The sequence below is a fragment of the Sphaerodactylus townsendi genome, linkage group LG13 (genome assembly GCF_021028975.2).
Source record: "Sphaerodactylus townsendi isolate TG3544 linkage group LG13, MPM_Stown_v2.3, whole genome shotgun sequence".
Classification (NCBI taxonomy): Eukaryota; Metazoa; Chordata; class Lepidosauria; order Squamata; family Sphaerodactylidae; genus Sphaerodactylus; species Sphaerodactylus townsendi.
The window spans coordinates 34,020,753-34,043,019 of NC_059437.1; the positions used below are offsets into that span (position 1 = coordinate 34,020,753).

At 43.0% G+C, this 22,267-nt stretch overlaps 1 protein-coding gene across 1 annotated transcript in view; it reads left to right on the forward strand.

Annotated features, from left to right (window-relative positions):
• Positions 1-22,267, forward strand: part of CABIN1 (calcineurin binding protein 1) — a 70,577-nt gene that overhangs the window by 33,612 nt on the left and 14,698 nt on the right. The window contains exons 16-19 of the mRNA XM_048513833.1: positions 2,955-3,131; positions 3,603-3,913; positions 5,266-5,379; positions 19,351-19,514. Of these exons, the coding sequence (XP_048369790.1) occupies positions 2,955-3,131; positions 3,603-3,913; positions 5,266-5,379; positions 19,351-19,514 (766 nt within the window). The remainder of the gene's footprint in view (positions 1-2,954; positions 3,132-3,602; positions 3,914-5,265; positions 5,380-19,350; positions 19,515-22,267) is intronic.

The following is a 22,267-nucleotide window of genomic DNA, read 5'->3' on the forward strand; positions in this document are numbered from 1 at the left end:
AGAAGACGGTCTGTGTAAACCACATGGTGAATTTGTACTCTACACCAGTGTGGTTGGTTTCAAACTCAGAAAAAGCCTTTAGCAATAACCATCTGTGATCAATTGGGGTGGGGAAGAAGGAGAAACCAATCCTGGTACATTTCAGGGAAATAGGAGCCTATTCTATTCACAGGATTGTTTCTACATGAGATGAATGTGTCTATAGAACATTCTTTCCTTTTATAAGAGCATAGACAGATCTACTAGAGAATCCATGCATGAACTTCACAGGTTCTTAGTCCTTTTGGCTTTAGTGAACTACACACTGCACCCAATATCTATAGAACTTGTCATTGTGCTTTCTTTCTCTGCCACTTCATTCTTGATGTTACTGATTGGCAGCAGCTGGGCTTTTGGACCTTGTAAAGTTAGCCATGGGTCTCCTCTCACTCCTTACAACTCACACTTATTTGTGTCTTCCAGACAGTTATCTTCTCACACTCCCAGTTAAGCTTCTACTTGGAATTACTTTTCAGAGGCAGCCTGTAACTTGGCTAGGAGATTTACAGTACAATCCTATGTTGAGTTACTCTAATCTATTGAAATAAATGATTTAGACTGGAGTGGCTCTTCATAGGATTGCACTGTTAATCTCTATTTTATTGCAGCTGGCTGAATTCAGTTCTTACAGGGGCCTCTAGTGATTTAATGGCTGTCCAGTGTGATTGTCTGTTGGAAGCTACACTGGTAAAATAATTTTATTGCTTTTTCTGCTGGTCTCACAATTTGGGCAATGGATTTATGATTCTTGATCTCTAGGGTCTACTCTAGTACTTTGATATTTATCCGTGGTTCTATAAGTTTGCCAGGATTTTCATTACAGGTGTTCCTCATCTATAATAATTCATATTTTGCCTTTTGGAATAGCACCATCTTTACAGAGTACATCTTCAATTTAGTAAGAGAAAACAAAATCTCATCTTCCAAAACATTTGGAATTGCTCATTATATAGCATCCTCAAGTCTGCTTTGTGGACCTTATTCCAGCATCTACAGTAGCACTTGTTAGAAAGATCCATATTATTTCTGTATTATAGCTATAGTGGCTTGCTTAAGGCTTCTTTATAAGTTCTTAGTTGAGTAGATTGAATTGTCCCTGATTTGTCATTAGACCAAACACACTAACTTATTTATCTAAGCTTGCTTCCATGTGGAGATTTTTCTCTGCCCTGGGTTCCAAACTAGAACAGTTTTTAACTGGACCTTTGCACAATGGGCTGCAATCATCCTGTTTCCAAGTTTTTCCCAGCCTCAATATACTTTTTCCCAAACCTGCTTTATTCTGATTTTTCTTTTGGAAAGAACTTGGGCCTAGTGCATTAGCATGCAATCTGGAAGGAATGGTGCACATTGTCTTGTCCTGAACAGATCTCATTCACACCAACATCATTTTTCTGCCATCAGCTCCTCACAGTTCTATTTTCTAAGCCTTTTTCTTTCCATGCCACTAGAGGGTTTTATTACTCACTGCCTTAGCATTACCATGGAGTTTTTTTCTCATAGTACCATAACCATTTGTTGCCGTTTATCTATTTCCATTTCCTATTTTAGTAGAACTATTACAGTGTATGCATGGAAAAAACGGGGTGGCAAATTGCCATGGCTGCTGTGATATCTCCCAAGAGCCAGTGCAGAGTCACTGCTGATCATACCTGCAATGGGGAGAGGAGGAGAAAGAGAGAGAGAGGCAGGAAAGAGGGCAGAAAACTCACATGTGGAATCTCCATTGCCAATTTTTGTGCCTTTGCATTCCCAGTAGCAACAAAAGGAACACAGAATCTTTAGTAGGCAGGCTAGGAATGTTTTTTCTTTCTTTCTTCCTAATTGGTAAACAACTGTCTTGCATCTGTGGTGAAGAACAAATATCCTGCATGAGTTCAAACATCCGTTTACACTCAGTTCTTTTAAAGGTGTAAAAGCTGCCTTCTTCCTGTCCACAGGATACAGAGGCATTTGTACACTTAACTTAAAAAAAAACACTCTTGAGTAGTGTGGCTACTATCTGCTTCTTTCTTGAACCATTTCTCCTTCAAACTCTTTCTCTTCAAAAGTTCCAGGATTCTCCCAGCCATGACACTTGATCATGCATTGTCATTTCTGAAGCAAAATATAGATACCTGCAGGTTAGGCTTGAGGGTGTTACTTTCGTATTTGAGTACTTTTACATACCTGATAAGCAGTGGAGATGGCCAAGATTTCCAGCTGGCTCCCTTAAGAAAGCCCAACTTGGATGGCTTCAGCTAGCCCAATCTCATCAGCTCTTGGAAGCTAAGAAGGGTCAGCCCTGGTTATTACTTGGATAGGAAACCTCCAAGGAAAGCCTGGTTTGCTATGCAGAGCTGGGCAATGACAAACTACCTGTTTGTCTCTTGCCTTGGAAACACTATAGGGTTGCTATAAATCAGCTGTGGCTTGATAGCACTTTCCACTGTTATCACCTGTGAGACTATTGCCTGTGGAGATAGGGCTGGCTGCAGATCTAAGCATTTTCCTCCCCAGGTGGAACAGGGGGACTTTGAACCCCACAGTAGGCTGAAAGGGAACTTTGGAGGTGACAGGCTAAGCTGCTACCCCTGTCAAAGTATCTATTCTAATAACCCTTCTTTGCTTACTGAGAGTGCCTAAAGATAACTGTATGATGCCCTGCACAAATTCTGTCTCAAGTGCAACATTGCCTCCCAAATGAGTGAAGGTGACCGCAAGGTGAGGCTGAGTGTTGGCAAAGAAGATGGATACATTGGCTGCCTAGACTGGCAGAGTTTGGACCACGAAACTGTAAGAGGGGGTTTTATGTCGCCAAGAATGATGAGGAAATATTGAATTCTTGTCACAAAGCGAAGGTGAGTTTGGGGCCTGCCTGGCAAGACTGCACAGAAAGAACGTTCCATTCTTTGTCTTTGTTTTTCCCCACGCAGACCGGAGTCAGGATAGCACTGCAGTAGTGCTGTCAGATTCCAACTCTACACAAGACCTGTTTACTGAACCTGCCAGCTCGCAAGACAGTGCTAAGAAACCTTTTCCAGAGACGAGGCCTTATTCTTCCTGCTTAGAAACTGCTGCTCCTGGCAAAGAGATCCTAGGACCTGCAGAGGGTATGTGGTCAGTAGAGTATTATCCCACACTATCTGTTCGTATGTAAAATCATTTAGTAGCAAAGCCACTGAAGAAATCATTTCTTAGCAAAGCCACTGAAGAAAACCACTTTCCTTCCCCAGTAGTAGGAGAGTTCCTGCTGAAGGAGAGGAATGGCAGAAGTTTTAACTAGATTTAATAGGGGGTCCAGGAGGCCAGAGTCTGGCTGCTGGATTGGAGTGAGAGAATGCTGTTCCTCCTTCCTTTCTTCCCCACTTGCTTGATTGCTGAGGCCAGGGGGACAAGAAGAAAAGCTGCAGGATAGGGATTATTTATTCCAAGGAAATGTGTGTGTTTCGCTTAATTTCCTTTTCTCCATGTACATCCATCTTTTTTAAAAAATAATGTATTGCGGGGAATCATTTGGATAGTGCCTTCTGACTGAAATTGATTTCAAGCCACTTGTGACTGTGTAATGTTGACAATTCCAGGAAAGACAGAAGAACCCTTGGAGAACCCTGAATTCTGCCAAGCAGCTGAGCAGAAGCTAGATCTTCAGTCACCATCTGGCATCTCCTCCAAAGCCTCAGCCTCCTCGCTTTCCCAGTGGGACTCTAAAAGGCAATCTGATCCTTGTGCAGACCAGTTTCCTCAGAGTCTTCCAGTAGATCTGGAAGAGCAACGGCAGTTCCTGACAGAGCAGTGCATCACCTCCTTTCATCTGTGCCTGAGCCGTTTCCCTCAGCACTATAAAAGCCTCTACCGGTTGGCTTATCTCTATGCGTACAGCAAAACTCACAAGGTAAGAGAATGGCTTTGTTGGTGTGCATGGAAAACAGTATAATTGCCTTCCATTGTCTTGGCATGTCCATAGAAGGGAACAGCAGAATTTTGGGGATGGAGAGGGAGTCAGTGGCATAGCCATTGTGGGCCATTCTGGCATGGGGGAAGTCTGGATTGTTTCTTTTTTGGTGGTTTCTTTTCTCCCTTCTCTCCCAGGTAAGTAACATGGCAGATAAAAACAACCCGACCTTTGTATAATCCCATGGCTATCTACTTGCTTACAGTTTGGGTGTGAAGCCACTCCTCTGCATCACAGAATGAAATAGGCTGCAGTGTGCACTTCGAAGCAGTTACCCTTTCCAGCAACTTTTTTAGCAGCGAACTTGGTCCTATGCTACCTAGCAGAAAGCAGCCTGCAAAGCTTCTAAACTCACTTTCTAGTAAATATTAGAAGCTAAAAAGAGAAGCTAAAAAGAGAAGACATGTCTAAAATCTAGTCACTACCATATATAGTGCTTTTTGTGTGATTTCTAGAAATCCACACATACACAGTTTGAAAGGCACTATTTGTGTTCACATAGCTTTGTTTTTAGAGTTTGTGTTTTCAGATTTCAAGAGGATTAAGTTTATTTTGGGATTCTTGTATTTTATTCTTGAGGATGTGGCATAGCTTGTTGCTTTCATCCCTTTTGTGGGAGAAATAAAAAGAAAAATACATTTTAAGAATTCAGAGTATGAGTTGAGACAAGGCTGGGCATGGTTAAGGATGGTTAGGAATTGATAATATTGATAACTTCGTAATAATTGTAAACTGCCTTAAGCAGGACTTTGAGGATCATAGAAATCTCTTAAATAAATAACAGCCTTGCTATGTAAATGTGTGCATGAAAATGTAATGTTAGAGAATATGCAAGTGCTGCTATAAGTTAGTAATTGCTTATCCCCCCTATTTGTTGCAAGGCAGTGGTCCAGATACTGATTGCCTTCTGGCCATTTTGAAGAAAGATTTCAGAAGTAAGGGTGGGCAGGGGTGCAGCGTTCCTTAGTAATGTCCTTCTCTGTGTAATAGTTTGGGTTGGGAATCTTCTTTGCAGGCTGACATGAAATATTAAAATATGGCTAATTGCAGTGTACTCAGTGAATGAGCTAGTGTGTTTAAGAACATTCATAAATATTCTAATCACTAAAGAAGGAATGACATCAACAAGTATTACAACTGAACCTATTAAGAAAAGTTTCACTAGAGGACTAGGGTGAAAAGCCATACCAAATGGAGGAGAGTCCTGAAGGAAATAGAAGACTAGAGTAAGCTGCCATCATACAAAACATTTCTTCCCTCTCCAGCTCATAATTATACTTTGCCCTGTATAGAATCTTCAGTGGGCTCGAGACGTGTTACTAGGCAGCAGTATCCCATGGCAGCAGCTGAAGCACATGCCAGCACAGGGTCTCTTCTATGAGAGGAACAAGACCAATTTCTTCAATGTAAGTTATATATTCTGCATCTGAAACGTGTCTTTTCTGACCCTTGATTACACATTTCCTTCTCATAGAAAGAGTTTGCTGAAAGATGAGATTGGGAATATAGCAAAGGCTCTCTATTTAAAAAGTAAAGGTTGAGTTGTATCTGTGATATAGCAGAATGGGTGCTCTACATTAGGGGTGGCCAACTCTGGCGTTTCAGATATTCATGGACTACAATTCCCATTAGCCCCTGCTGGCATGGCCACCTCTTCTCTACATCCTTTGGGGAGGAACTTTCTCCTACTGTGCTGAGAACACCAAGAGGGAGGAAGTGAGTCTTGCAAAAAGCTCTGACCTTTATCCAGTCCCCTGGCTAGTGCTCAAACCATTCTACAGTCAAACCTAACTTTTAAAGGCTACCAGTGTGGGAATTTCTTGCCAGATCAAATTTCACATGAATCCCACCATAGATCAAGGTGACAGTTGAGAGCAACCCCTAAATGCATTGCCTTCTTGTACAATCTGAACTAGTGGATGGAGCTTCCTGTAGTGGACCTGGTGATTAACTGCCAGACTGCTTGGGCTTGGGCAGAAACCTGTCTTCAGATTCAGCCCTCTGTGGCTGCGGGAGGTGGGCTGGCCTTGTAGGTTTGTCTGACCTCTGAAATTGTACTGGTGGAGCCACCAGGGGATGGACCTTTGATCTTATAGGATTCTGCCTGGAGGGCTGGTTTGAGATTTTGTTGAACCTTAGGCAGAAAATGACAATGGGGCTTCCATCTTTTTTGCCTACAATTCAGCCTTCCCAAGAGCCTTGTGGTACAGAGTGTAAGCTGCAGTACTGCAGTCAAAACTCTGCTCATGACCTGAGTTTGATCCTGATGGAAGTTGATTTTGGGTAGCTGATTCAAGGTTGATTCAGCCATAAAGTGTAGATGACTGAGGAAGGCAACGGCAAACCATCAACAGCCTGACCAGTAAACATCATGATGTGACATCACTTAATGGGTCAGTAATAACCTGGTGCTTGCATAGGAAACATTCTTTAACTTTCACAACCTTCCTACTCATTTGCCCCAGCACTGCTTATATGCTTTACACCAAAGTGCTGGGCAGCTGGGAATGCCCCCTGCTGTGGCTGCCAGGAGCACTACTATGCACTTACCTGCATACACTTCCCTGGCAGTGGTAGGCAGTGCATGCAACTGGAGGCAGAGCACTTCAGAGTGGATGGGGGGAGGAATGCACATGGTGGGGTCAGTTACACTGGGCCCTGTCGTCCCATCCAGGTACGCTGATGGTGATCCCTGCTGTCTTTTTCAGCATACATTAGCTGCAATGATTAGCAGGATGATCCCTGGAAAATTCAGAAGCAGGGTGTGAAGGTGATAGTTAGCTGCAATCTCTGCTTCTCAGTACAGAGGTTCTGTGGCTAATTGTTAAATGTACTCTTGCTTAACTTCACCAAAATTACTGGGTCATGTTTTCTGCATCCCTATCCTGAGGCAACAGAGGATAAAATAGATTACTTCCACTATGAAGCATGGTTAAGTTGTCCTCCAAATGAAGACTGCATAGCTGTTTCACTTATAGCTGATCTGATTTTACACAAACTGGTAGTCATTGTGACAGCCGAGGGATAACAGAGCCGTCTGAACAAGCTGCACTTCAAGACATGAAATCATGCATACTCCTTGTGCAATGTATTGTAAAATGTTTATGAGAAACAGCACATCAAATAAAATAGGCTCACTGTAGCTTTGGCCTACTGCTCAACTGTAGTGCAAGATTGTGAATCCCCAGGGTATTGTGTTCTGTAGCGCAGAGCCTGTTGTACTTTGGGGCCTTCAAGCTAAACCCTGCCACAGATTTCTTCCAGCTCTGTAAAACCACCTCCTCTTTAATTCTCAGAAAAGGAATCTGCATATATGGTTTCCTTGAAAACCTGTAGGTGGCTATCCTGAGTATGTGCTTTCAAAAGAGAGAAACCTGCTGTGGCATCGTAGACCTGTTTATTATGCTGAGAGTAGTGAGTATCATGTTTAGAAATACTGTTGTGAGCGGCTTTTGAGTACAGCACGCAGAATGAGTGATTTAACCTTCTTCCTGTTACCCAGGAATGTTTTATGATTGCATTACTAAGCTTGTTTGTCTCCATTTTTCTAGCAAACGGAAGCTATAGTAAAGCATAGACACCTTGTATGCCTGCTATGGCAGCACAAGAAGGGGGAGAACTGCTGAATTATGTTCTTAATAAATTGATGGTATATTATGAATGCTTTGGAACTTGAATGGGCCTCCATCATCCTTTCTGCTCAACTGATCTTTGTATTCATGCAGTCTTAGGCAGGTCTTTCTTTGTGGAGGGATGTCTTTTAAAAAAAAAATCTTCCTGTTTTGTGAGAGGATAGGGGGGAGAGGTGATATTGAAGAATTCACATCACAGAGTTCTTGGGTGATGGGAGATTGATTTAATTAGACCAAAAGGAAAGTATTGCTTCTGATTTTCAAAGTCATTGCAGCTTTTCAGTGTTTATAGCATTGTGGAGGTGGGGACAACTAGAATGAGAGAAGTGCTTTAAGTGCTATTTCCCCCAAATTTAATTTCCCTCTTAGTAACACTATAAGCTTGTAGTGGTTTAGGATTCCCCTCAGTATGCCAATATTCCTAGTTTGGCTGCAGGTGGCCCTATATAATTGCATTCCTGCTAATATTCAACATTAAGTTTCAGTATTATGGGGGAAAAGCTATACATCTTTAACCAGAATAAGGCAGCACTTTGGCTTGTTAGAAGCTTGAACTGGCCATTTTTGGTATTTCCCCCCCCCCTCCTCCCCTTTACATTCCATGCCTGCTAAAACTATGCTTATATTTTGTGTGTCTGGGGAGCCTTTCAAGTATACAAAAATCTTTGGCATTTTACAGTTGGCACAGCCTTTCTTTTTTGTTGCTGGACACAGCCATCATGAATTAACAGATCAGAAAGCAGCATTACTACGAAGAGTACTTATTTTTAAAATTCTTTTTAGAGTTAGTAAAGTTATCCAAAAACAACTAGTCGCTTGTGGCCTTTCAAAAGTGCCACTGACTTTCATAAAAGCAACTGCTCCTGAGGGGTCAGGATAACTATTTGGCTTCTGCAGGGAAAAGTGCAGCGTAGGTACCTGGGACATCTCCCTGCAAACTAGGGGCTGCTGTGAACTGCACAGCGCTGCTAAAAACACCAGAGCTCAGGGGGAACTTAACATGGGAGCGGCATGACTTTGCCAGGCCAGTGTCGCTGTCTGCCCGGGCTCCGGAATGCCGTTTGCAGCGAAACAGACGTCCTGTCCTCCTTGTCGGCAGCTTTTTTTGCGGTCGGGCTGAGGGGCTCGCCCTCGCCGCCCGTGGTGGGCTCTGAGCGCCAGAGCCACCGAAATTGGCGGGAAGGCTTGCTTCGCAGGCAACGTTGCGGAGCGGAGGCCCGGTGAGCCTGGCGGCCCCGCGGCACCCGCCTGCATCCGCGGCGGGGGCTGTCGGATGCTGCTGGTGCTGCTGCAATCGCGGGGGCGGCAGCGGCGAGCCACGTGACGGGCGCCGCCTTGCCCGCCGAGAAGAGAGCGGAGGCGTCCCGGCGGCGATGGCGGTGGCCGGCCTGGCGGCTGGGATCACCCCTGCGCGCCGCCGCCTCCCCCTCCGCTCCCCCTGCCGTCGCCGCGGGGACATCACGGGGGGGACGCAGATGGCGGCGGCGGCGACGGACAGGCGATGGTGAGCGAGTGCGGGCGGTTCGGTGGCGGCTGTCCCTGTTTGGCCGCAAGGCGGGCGGCGCCTGCTTCCCGCCTTTCCTCGCCGCCGGCTAAGAAAGGCGGGAGCCCCGAGGAGCTCTTCAGCCTCCGCCGCGACGGGGCTACCTTTCCTAGCCCCCAGACTCCACGCGCAGGCCCAGCTGGTGGAGAAGCCCCCCCCCCTGTCGTGTGGTCCAGGCGGGGGCGGTGCTTCCAGGCCACCCCAAAGCGGCCTCCCCCCCCCCCGCCCGCCCACCCACCCACCCACCCACCCACGCTCAAGTGAGGGCTTGCAGAGCTGGAGTGGCGGCCGTGAGGGGGCCAAGAGTGAACGTGGAGGAAGGGAACCTGCCCGAGTTGCTAGGCAATCAGCCCCCGCTCCGCTGACACGACAGGGGCTTTTCCGAAAACAAAACAAAAGGCCCTTTTACTCTTCTGTGTACGACCTGCAAGGCTCTCTCACAACAGCTGTAGTGTAGTACAGGAGCATTTTAATTTGCGATGTTTTTAAAAAGCCTTTCTTCTCTCGGTAGATCGTTGGGTTTTGATGTAGCTAAACAGAAGTGAAATCCAAAAGTAAAAGCCACCTATAACTCTTATTGGCATTTGTTATTGTGATAGCCCAGGTAGCTTCTTGTTGCCACAGAGCAGCAGTGTTTAAGTTTGTTCTGCGTTACCTTTGGGAATCACTGGACAAAAGGGTTCCTGTGACAGGAAAAGCCAAACCTAGTCCTCCTTGCTCCTCTGGGCAGGATTAATTTCAGTCATTGATTGTATTTTTATTACAGCCATTTCCCAGAGAGCTAAGAAGGATGTACATATTTTTTCCTCCATGTTATCTTCACAATAATCCTATGAAATAGGATGAAGGTGACTAACCCAAAGTCTGCTGGATTTATCCACATGCAAAGTAAGCTCCAGTTTAAGACCTCAGTTTATGAGTGGCCTCTAAATGTTTTTTTAAAAAACTTCTAAAATTGACTTAATTATCACATAGTGAAAGGGCGTCAGTATGTCTTGCCCAAAGTAATCCAGCAAGCATCATAGAAGGCATGAATTTGAACCCATGTCTCTTTCACCCTAATCTGGTACTCTACTCCATTACTTTATATTGGTGCTGTGTACTAGCTTAAATGTGCAACTGAAAGAAGCTTGTTGGTAATTCATGAGGGCTTAGCAGCCTGGCTATTTTGCTGGACCTGCTTTGACAATAAGAATCCTTCTGTTAAAGTTTGTGGTTACACAGCTATTTTATTCTCTTTTTGTCTTTGACTGTAATGGATATATGTTTAATTTTGTAGTTTATTTGCCTGTTTTTAAATACATAAAAGTAAGCCTTCAGAATCTAATGGGACAGTTTAGGCTTGCAACCTGAAACTACCAGTAAAAAAGTCACTATTATAGTGGGGAGAAGATTCAGCAAGTCAGGTCTACTGAAGATGTGTCTGGTGGAGAGGAGGGAAATACAGTCTGTTTGTATAGAAATCCTTTATGTCTCCTGTGGGGTCTCTATTAAAAGGCTGTCTAGTTTGTGTAGTGCATCAGAACTCTGGAACATCAAACTTGACCTTGACCCTGGCAGTGATGGGAGGTAGATTTTTCACCCACCCTGCCAGTATTCTAGCATTGGTTTTCCCATAGCTATGAAGGGTCCTCTCCCGTTGAAGGAATTAAGTGACCCACTGCTTCAAGAGCAGGGCGAAGTAGGATTTTCCTCCATGTACAGTAACTTTTTTTCAGTTGGTTGAATGGACATGGACATCTGTATGAAGAATAGAACTTGTAACCAGAAGTCTGTGTATGTTCATCACATTCCTTCCAAAACGTTGCATTCCCCCAGGAATCTTGTGAATTATGCTTCATGCAATACAACAAATAGCACAGTGGTGGCGAACCTATGGCACAGGTGCCAGAGGTGGCACTCAGAGCCCTCTCTGTGGGCCTGCACGCACAGAGTTCATAATGGGGGGAGGGGGGCAGAAAATCCACACACACACACACATCTAGGCTTGTCTTGGCACAACGTGCGTGCACCACGGTGACCAGGGAGGACTCGACTGGCGGGCTTGGTGCCTGTGTTCCAGGTAGCTGCTGCCCAAAGTGGGGGCAGACGCAGAGGAGACGGAGATTCTAGAGAGGTGCAGAGCAGAGCCAACCATTTTTTTCTAAACTAAAACCTCAGTATTCAGGTTAAATTGCTGTGTTGGCACTTAGTGATAAACAAGTGGGTTTTGGGTTGCAGTTTGGACACTCAGTCTTGAAAAGGTTCACTATCACTGAAATAGCAGTTAATTAGAAAATAGCTGTCAGTTTGGGTCATGTTTGAGAGATGAATCTGTAGTTGTAAATACTTTTTTGTTGAAATTGGAGGCACATTTAAACTGTGCTTTAAGCTCTTAAGCGGTGTTTCTAGTCTTGAATCTACTGTGGGAAAGTGGTTCATGACATCACTATCCAGAGATATGAGATTGCTTGTGACATATCTATACCCTTATAGAATCTATACCCTTATAGAAAGCAACAATCCTCCCAAGGCACTTTAATTATAAAGAAAAAAACAGCACACACTCCAGTTAGGTTTAGACTGTGCAGAAAGTAGATGTGATGTGTGAGCTATCAGATGTAGCCTTGTCAATTTTTGCGAACACCTAGGAAACAGAAAAATTGCACCCAGCTTGACATTCTTACCAGTGGTGCCAGGAGAAATCCATGCTGCATCCATTAAATACCACAACCTTCACAATGCAAATACAAGCTTTTCCATTAAATTATCTCTCATGAATGATTTAAAGAGGGAACTAAATATGGCTTCTTTATTACTTAAAAATGAAATACTGATATATCTTATGCTGAGCAACATATTAAAGGAACATGCTATTTTGCAGCAAAAAAAAGTACCAACCCCTGTGGCACTTTAAAGGCTGACCAATTTATTGGGTCAGGAACTTGAAAGTAGCCCAGTCCAGGGGGTGGGGCAGACCCCTCTGTGGAGCCATCACAGCCCTGCGCCAGCATAGGTGCCCACCCTGCCAGCGCAGGGGAAAAAAGCATCAGCAGAGGGTCAACTTACCTGGCCCCTGTGCGGCTGTGTAGCACCCAGCTCAGAAGCCACCAGTGCAAAAAGCTGTGCTGGCGTGGCCAGGAGGTGGAGCCAACCTTCGTCAACTTCCACTGCCTGCTCAGCTTTCATGTGCTGGCATCAGAGATATGCCACATTTTTTTGTGGTGTATCTCTGTTATCCCCTATGGGGGATCCCTGCCAGCAGTTCTGGGTTTTGTTTTGTTTTGTTCTTCCCATGCCACAAGTAGCCCTCTGGAGAGGGGACAGCAGTACTCTCTCTGGATTGGGTTGGGACAGGCACAGTAAAGAAAAGCCAGAAGACAGCAGAGATCCCAGGTGCAGAGCTATGGGAGAATATTTGGGCCCACAGGACCATACAGCCTAGGCATACACTATCCTCACTAGTTGTAGCTGAGCCACCCTTACCAAACTTGCTCTACCTCTCAATTCATGTGTTGTATATGATTTGGAGACCTAAGAAGTCCTCAGAAACATGTGTTGGGAACTAGTAATTGTAATGACAGAGTAGCAGCGTTGTATTATCACAACTTCACTAAAAAGATGCAACTGACAATATTCAGCAAACAGTATAGAGATTTACATTGGAAATTTAAATGCCCCAAACTCAAGAGCAACAAAGCAACATGCATATAAAGTTGTTCAACAATATGCCAGTGCAAATGCAATAGTTACATTTTAAGTAAATTGCTACTCAGTGAATCCAGATGGACAGACAGTTTTGTTTAATCCTTATAATGGGAAAATTAAATGGGAAAACAAGGAGAGAGCAAATTATCTTTTTCCCCATGGAAAAAAATGGATGATGCTACAAAAAAACTTTATCTACCCATTTTCTCATATTAAGCCCCTCTTAAATGAATAATACATTTTTAAAAATACCGTGTTTGTTGGCTCTCCAGGGAAAGTAGTTGGCTGGTGTGTGAAAATAGTGTGGTGGCCTAATGGACCAGTGGTCTGATCCAGCATGGCTCCTGTGTCTCTCAGGCCAGTCAGGATGCAGTGTGCTCTGATCCCATTAAAGTGAAGAGGCCTGGAAAGGTATGGGTGGGTGGGTGGGGAAATCCCTTCCTCTTTTACCCATTCGATCTATTTCAACTGTGCAGGAGACACAACCTCTTAACACAGCTTAAACTGGTGGCGACCCTTTGGCACTCCAGATGTTATGGACTACAATTCCCATCAGCCCCTGCCAGCATAGCCAATTGGTTTGTGTGTGAAAATAGAATCTTGATGGTTGTTTTGTTGTTGTTGTTGTTGTTGTTGTTGTTGTTGTTGTTGTTGTTGTTGTTGTTGTTGTTGTTGTTTTGATCCCTGATGAAGCTTTTACAAGTTTTCTCCCAAGGATTAATTTCATGAGGTGAAGAATAGTGTTTATCGTTGCGACTAACCCATCAGAGATGCTAATTCTGTGACTGAATCAGATTCTACCACAGTTCTTTTTTTCTCCCTTTTAAAAACTACATTATTGTATTAGAACTCTTGAAAAGACAGACAGAACTAAGAATTCATATGCAAAAACTATATTATAAGAGGGAAAGGAAGAGCTCCCAATTTCTTCTGCACCAAATGTAAACACAGTTTAAAAATTACTACTTTCTCCCTAGTTACAATTTTGAAATTATAATTCAATTAATTCTAAATTGTTAATACTAATTAAATAGGATTCACACTTCTCTCTATTAAGAACATAAGAACTAGCCTGCTGGATCAGACCAGAGTCTATCTAGTCCAGCATTCTGCTTCTCGCAGTGGCCCACCAGGTGCCTTTGGGAGCTCACATGCAGGATGTGAAAGCAATGGCCTTCTGCTGCTCCTGCTCCTGAGCACCTGGTCTGCTCCTGAGCACCTGGTCTGCAATCTGAGATCAAGGAGGATCAAGATTGGTAGCCATAGATCAACTTCTCCTCCATAAATCTGTCCAAGACCTTTTTAAAGCTATCCAGGTTAGTGGCCATCACCACCTCCTGTGGCAGCATGTTCCAAATACCAATCACACGTTGCGTGAAGAAGTGTTTCCTTTTATTAGTCCTAATTCTTCCCCCCAGCATTTTCAATGAATGCCCCCTGGTTCTAGTATTGTGAGAAAGAGAAAAATTTCTTTCTGTCAACATTTTCTACCCCATGCATAATTTTATAGACTTCAATCATATCCCCCCTCAGATTCCCCCCCCCCCCCCCCCCGGTACTTACTCCATGGAGAGGCAAACAAACTGGTGGATGGCCACTGTGACCCCCTGGGAGGCCCAGATGCAACACTGGGCACCAGGTCAGTACTCCTGTAACACCACTGCCCCATCACCTATGGAGGCATGCCAGAGGTGTTCCTGGAGGTGGAGCTGACATTACGTGGCTCTCACCCTGGGTTGGGGCAGGCAGGCTGAGCCCAGGGCTTAGACTTATGCCACCCTTTTGGGTGGTATAGTTCCGTTGAACCCAAGGAGGGCTTTCTGACAATGAGGGGGTTTCTTTTGTATTTTCTCCTTCCCAGTTTCGCTGCAAGGCCCTCTGGAGGCAGCAGGGCAAGGCCATCCCTGGCTGCCTCAGACTGTGGATTGTGCTGTAAAAAAATATGCTTCCAGATGTGTAACTTATTACTGGACCTTTTGTCAGTCTTCCTGTTACTCTAGCTGTGCCCAGTATTATATGTAAAAAAAACCCCAGGCAGTTTCTCTCTCTGTTTTTTTTCCTCGTGATATAATTCCTATGAGAAAAGATAATCTGAAACAGATTGGTCTGGGCTTCTGACAGAAGTTATGTGTAAGAGATTTATTTTAATAAGTAATGTCTGCAGTGGTAGAAGTTAGAGTATCTTTGCATTCAGTGTTGATCTTGACATATTTGCTGCATTTGGCATTTTTTTCAGTGCGATCTTGTATACTCATTTATTGTATGTTGATAACTATGCAGTTTGTGTTTCTATTTGTGCTGTGATAACATTGTTTTTTGCTTTTATAGTTATTAATTCTCCAGTATATTTTGAGATGGATTTTATGTGTCCTGATTGTTTTTGTTAGTTTATCCATTTGTCACCTCTTTTCATTCGTGAAACTGATGAAACTTTATGTTTATGTGTTTATGTGATGGTAAATCAGCTCAGTCTCTTCGTGCAGTTAAGGTACAAGCACTTAGTGTTTGATCCTTCTAGCTTGCAGCTGATGTAAAGGACTTCTTGATAGCTTGGATGGTGAAAGTGCTGGCCCGAACTAATTGCGGCTTGCCAGCTGAGCATAGCCCATTAGCCTGCCTGTTGCTGAATCCCTGCATCCATGTTTTTGCAGCAAAATCAAAACATTTAACAAAAGTCTAGTTAGCTGTGCTATATACTGCTTGATGGGTCTAACGTTGTGCAAGAATGAATTGCTACTCTTCCCAGTCTGGCCAAATAAAACTTCATTTATATCAATTAAGGCAAGAGTTTGTGTACATATTCAGGGCTGTTTGGCAGGCAGTTCCATGTGTGTCTTGTTTGTGTGTCCAGGATTGTCCCTGAAATGACACCAATTCAAGAAGCTTGTTTCTTGGAGGTCTGTGTTATGTGTTCATGTGCCCAGGGAGTACCAGCTCCACTACCCGCTGTGAAGTCGCCTTATGCCTACACTTGAGCTGGAACAGGAAGATAGTTCTTTGTGTGTGTTATATGACCCTATGAGTGAATGACCTCCTATCCTAAAAACATCCTATCATTGACAGCCTTGCTCAGGTCTTACAAACTGAGTCAACTCATCTCATGCTGGGTCTTTCTCTTTTCCTACTGCCTTCAACTGTTCCTAGCATTACGGTCTTTTCCTGTGGGTCTTCTTATGAGGTGATCACAAGTACAGTAGCCTTAGTTTAATCATTTTAATTTCTAGGGAGAATTCAGGCTTGGTTTGATAGCTAATACTCTAGAGGACAGGGTCAGAATTCAAAAAAAGATCTGGACAGATTAGAGAACTGGGCCAAAACTAACAAAATGAATTTCAGCAGAGATAAATGTAAGATACTACACTTAGGCAGAAAAAAATGCACAGATACAGTGTGTAACAGGCTTCTCTCTGTGATGCATCTCTGAAGATGCCAGCCACAGATGCAGGCAAAAGGAACAAGATCTACCAGACCACGGCCACACAGCCCAGAAAACCCACCAGAACCTTATAGAAGACCCTCCTCTGCCACTTTTATGCTTCCAGTTGCAGCTACTCAAACTAATTTTCATTCAAGCTACAAAAAAGGAGCATTCAACTACATGTCATGTTTAATTTAGCCCTAAATCAATGTTAAACAGTAACAGCAGCAGATGGCCAGCAGCTGCAGTCCTTAGACAAGGGATTTTTAAAGAAAAAAACCTGCCCCTCTGTGCAGGGCTGCCAATTTGTTTTTGGGGTCTAACCCATGCTGCTGGTTTTGACCTCTAAAGCTTTAAATAGCTTGGGCTCAGGAAATTGAAGAAAGACCTTCTTCCATATATTCCTTCTCATCATCTAAGGTCTCTATCACAAGCTCTGCTTCAACTGCCAGCTATAACAAATGTAAGGGAAACCCTTGTAAAAAGCAGGGCCTCTTTACTCATGGCACCTCAGTTGTAGGATAGCCCCCCTCCCCAACTTATGGCCTGGCGCCATGACTATTGAGTTTTCGGTACTGAGTGGCAACCAAGTTGTTTGCTTGGACTTTTTTTTAAGTTGTTGTTTTGTTGCACATGCTTGTATCTTATTGGTTATTTATATCATGGTTGTAAGAAAGCTACCTTGTTCTTTTGTTATGTTTGCTAACTTTTATTGTTCTGCTGTCTTTATCTTGGTTGATTTTTTTTCAAAAAAATGTCGGGTTTTGGTCTTAATTGCTACTTTTGTATCTTCACATTGGGGGTGAGGTTTTAGTATTTTATTATCCTTTATTTGTTTTGAGCAGAGATGTAAAATTTCTTGAACTTTTGGGGACTCCTCTTTTGAAAAAATGGAAATTTGCAGGAACTTGAAATATATATTGTATTTGCTTTCTTATTAAAACTAAACTTTTCTTGATTTAATAACATGAAATGTATCAATATATTGTCGAAGGCTTTCACGGCTGGATTCAACTGGTTGTGGTGGGTTTTCCAGGCTGTTTGGTCATGGTCTACAAGATCTACCAGATCATGGCCACACAGCCCGGAAAACCCACTACAACCAATAACATGTATCATTTATAATTTAATATAGAAAACTGCACTGTTTGGCATATAAAAACAGAACTGAAAGCCATACATGTTTTAATTTTCTATAAGAAAAATTGGAAGTATACCCAATACTTGAGAGAGAGACACATTCAAATATTGCTAAACACTTTTCAGCTGCCTTAAGTTGCCACCATTTTTTTCCCAGGATAACCCCTCCCCCAAGATACCAATATTTTGGTGGTGGGGGTGTGTGTGTCTGTTCAGTTTTGCTCTTTAAAAACAAGTTTTTGGGTGGTGTTAGAAGCACTCCTGATACTATTTATAGCACTTCCATATGGACAAGGGACCAGGAGATGTGTATCGTTCCAGTAGGTGTACAGGTGATGTCAAGGTAATATTGTTTGAAGAAATTTATAGTATTTTGTTGTGGAAAAATCTGCCCACCCTGCCATTTTGTCAGCTGAGAGAATAGGTGTTTTGTAGAACATGAATACATAAGAGCCGTGAATCATCTGTTGGATAGTCCTTCTGACATAACTGACACTTAGAACTGCTGAACTATGTACAGATGAGGCTGAAGTGCTGTTGACTGAGGTCAACTGAAGTTTGCGAGGTTATTGTCTTTGTGGTTAGAGTTGTGCCTTCCCTTTATGGAGCACATGTGCAGCTTGAAGGTGCTTTTAGAGCTGGGCTTACAGATGAAAGTGCTGGCCACCACTGCAGCATATAGTGCCTTTTAACCACCTTTTTGTAGTTTTGCAAGCTGTGGTCCTTTCTTGAGAGAAATTATTTGGCCTCAGCTAACCATGCTCTGATTTAGCTATGGTTTTGCTACTACAATTCACTATACATGGGGTTGTCTTTGAAGACTTATTTGGAAGCTTCAGCCAACCCATGATGTGGTAGTGAGGTTGCTAATAACTGCAAGTTACACGGACCATATTTCACCAGTTTTAAAAAGTCTGCACAGGCTCCCGGTGTGATTCTGGGAACAATTTAGAGAGTTAATTATTAACCTATGAAGCACTTCTTTTATCTGGAACCAGGTTACCTGAAAGATTGCTTCATCTCATACTCATCAGAAGCCATGTTCTGTGTGTCCCTACTTACAAGAGCTGGGTAATGGAGCCCTGGGGTAAGAATTTTTCAGTCCTGGCACCCCTATACTGGAACTTCATTCCCTCAGAGCATTGCTTGGTGCCATTTGCAAGCTTTTAGCTGCCAGTAGAAGAAATGATATCATCTGCCTGGGGCTTTTAAATCCTCTTCCTTGTGAAGTTATCACTTGTCCTGCTTTTGCCCTATCATTGTTTCAGTGATTTTATGTTAGCTTTTTACAGGCCTTGAAGGTTTTAAGAATTTCCCATTTTAAAAAAATAGCTTTCATTTGCAGTTTTCATTCTGGTTTTGCTGTTATTCTTATATTTCTTTTTGTCTGACTCTTATCTAAAGCTGTCTCTTGTGAGCCATGTAGCAGATATTTATAAGGAGAAAAACAAACACAAATATTATTATAATAAATAAGAGGTGAAATTTGCAGACCCCATCTCTGACAATGTCTTTCTGAGTGTTGTGTTTTCTTTTATTGATTTAGTTCTTTGAATAATTTATCTGACAGTGCACATTGCTTCAAAGTGTTATTTTTGAGAAAGGAAGGCCAAAGAAGCTTGGCTCCTCACTGCAGTAGTACCTTCTCTTCGTTGGTATACTGTATTGCTGGCATGTCAAAACTGTTGTAACTGCTTTACAGATGGAAAAGCCCCTCTTGTCCTTAGACTGTTATATTTAGTGTTAAGATAGGGAATGTGATTTCTGTCCAGACAATGCTCTTTTTGCTTGATTAAAGTGAAGCAGTTGGCTTCAACATAGATGTAATAAATATATTAATTCCTGTCACATTTTACTGGTTGAAACTGTGGGCAAGAAAGAGATTTTGTCCCTACCTGTTGTTCAAATATCTGTTCTTTCTTTTGAAGATGGTTTCTTCATTCTGGTTTCTGTGCAGGGAATTTGGCGCATCCCCGTGGATGAAATCGACCGCCCTGGTAGTTTTGCCTCTCACATGAACCGCTCCATCGTCCTTCTGCTGAATGTGCTATCCCAGCTCAAGGATTATGGCACCCTGCTGAAAGTCTCATCTATGCTCCAGAGGACCCCCGACCAGGGAAAGTGAGAGCCTAGGAAGTGTTTTGTTGGTTTTCATCTGAATTGCAAGCATCCTGATTTTAGTGTCTCGTGGCCTGTCCTTAAACCCTTTCCTGTCCTTAAGCCCTTTCCTTTACAGGTGTTACTTTCTTGAGACCGTTGATAATACCTAATGGTCCAGTATGTATTTCTGTCTCAAAGGCTTGCCTTCTAAACTGGACAAAGTCTTACCTGATGCTTTACCCTCAGAGAACTTCATTGCCAGAGTTCCACTTTTCTGTTCATTGTACAAAAACAGTTAAAATCCTAACAATAGTGGTCACCAGGTATAGATACTGGAGAAATAAAAATCTTTCTGGAAAATAAGAGGGAAGATTTGAGACAAGGGAGGGAAGCTGAGTTGTGGGGCTTGGAGGCCAAGCTTACCAGCTCTTCTACCCAACTCTGTCATCGTCTTCTATTATTGAACGAGAATTCATCGTAAGTTGTTCCTGTCTAGCATCTCTCCTTTCTGGATTATTCAAATTAAGTTGAGCAACATGTTAGTGTGGGAAAAACATACATAATGTTCGAGTCTCAGATATAGTGTTTGTCCTGCAGATCAAAATGGGGATTAGGGGCAGCTCAGTTTGGCTTCCATTGATAGTGTCACAATTCAACAGCTGTTTGCAGCTTGAAATTCTATGAAGAGAAAAAAAAGAAATAGTTGGTTCTAATTTTTGTTTGAATCCCATAGTTGCTAGGTCTGCTAAAGGAGTTTTGAAGGATGACTCTAAAGACTGATCTTGAAGACCATTCAGTTTCTTCTTCATTGTTTATGGCTTCTTCCATCTTCAGGAACATTTCAAGTCTCTCAGCAGGGTTCGAATGTTTCCGTCCCTCACTTAAACAGTACATTTTCAAATTCCTGCGTACATCTCAAACAGAAGGAAAAGCACCTTTTTGCTTGGTTCTCTTCTGTCTCCTGCAGAAGCAACAATTCAGGGGACATTTCTTGCTCTCATCAGCTTTGTTCCCGTTTTTAAACCTTTTTTTCTAAATATAAAACCGTGTTTTATTTTGAGTTTGCTTAATTTGGGAGTCAAAGTTTAGTAAACTGGCCAGATTGAACAGCTCTTCCAGACCTCATGCTTTGTTCTGAAAGAGGGTGATGGTTACCATCTCAGATCAACTCATAGAATTTCGAGCTATGAGTACCACAGAAATTCTGAGAGCATCAATCTACTTATTTTACTGTTCCATTGATGAATCTGATTTTTATGCATTCCAGATCCCTGAAGTTCAGTGATCAAATATCTTTAGGGCTTTAATGCCATAAGGATTGAACACAGATGCTCAATTCCTTTGACCAATTCCTGTTAATTAATTGGAACTGAGAAGGAGCAAAGAAGTATTACATTGATGACCTCTCTCCAACTTTTTCTTCCGATTATATTGTTATATTCTCAGTGAAACTAGCTGTGCAAACTTCTGATTGTTGAACCATCTCTACCTGTGCAATCAGAACAGCACTTGATAAACTGCAGAAGCTTCTTAATTTGCCAAGGACACCTTCATTGTGACACCATTGCTTCAGGGGTACAGGTGAGAATTAATGATGCAACCATTTTTCCTCCATTGTTTGGTTGGAGCTCCAGCTACTTCTTCCCACTCTATACTGGATGCGTCTTTTATCATGGTTGCCTAGAATATGTTTGACCCAGAAATCCACTCTCTCAGAATTTCAGAATCAAGACCATCAGGATTAAGAGATGACAAGTTTGTGACAGGGGAAATTGGTTTCCTTTATTCTCCATCATCACTGTCTAGGTGACTCACACTAGCACAATTGCAAATATTAACCTTACTTTTGAAACTTTTAGCTTGACACTTTTCAGGTTGACATGTACCCTTTATGAGCGCACCCACCAGTTCGAGAGTTTGCTCCAGGCTTCGTCGCTCCTGTACCGCTGACACAATCTCCTTGTCCACAGGTCCAGTACTTGCTATACCAAGAACCGTGGCAATACCCTCTTCAGTCCAAGCATCCAATCACCAATGTGGAACTACTTGGAGCCTCTATCCCAGTACTTATTTCATCACTATTGACTGTTACAGCAACTACTTCTGGATTTATAATGTGTGTAGTTGCTGCTATTCTTCTTTGCACCAGAGTGCCTCCTTATAGCCAGCAGAGGAAGCACAATCCTGCTGAGAGAGATCCAATGAAAACTGTTGGGAGCAGCTAACTGAAGGGTACAATAGCCTGGAGGTATAAAGCTGCTGCCTTCAAGCTGGGCCCTCCAACCTGAGCAATTTGTCCTATGCTAGGTCTGCTGATCCTTGTTCTTGCCTGTTTGATTTGTGCCTTGCCTCTGACCTGGATTTCCTGGTGGATTGCAACTTTCTGGCCTAATCGTGACCTTGGTCTGCCATTCACTATAGATTTGTTGTCTGTTTCTGACCCTCTGACTAATTGCCCCATGGCTCAGCTTGGCACTCTTCTATCCCTCCTGATCTGTCATCTACCTCCATGAAGGGTGCAAGGTACTTGATAGGGTGGAAACAGGAAAACTCCAGATGCTGTTGGTTGGGCCTGATTATCTCGATGCATTTCAATCTGATTTTAGGACTGGAATTCATTTGGTCACCCTGGACAGTCACAGTGTGACCTTGTTGATTCTTCTAGACCTCTCACTGACTTTCAGCGCCGTGTTATTTCAGTCATTATGCCATTCCAGACGTGTGAGTGTACAGAGAGTGTTGGAGTTTGGTGCTTTCTGTAAATTGGCCTACAG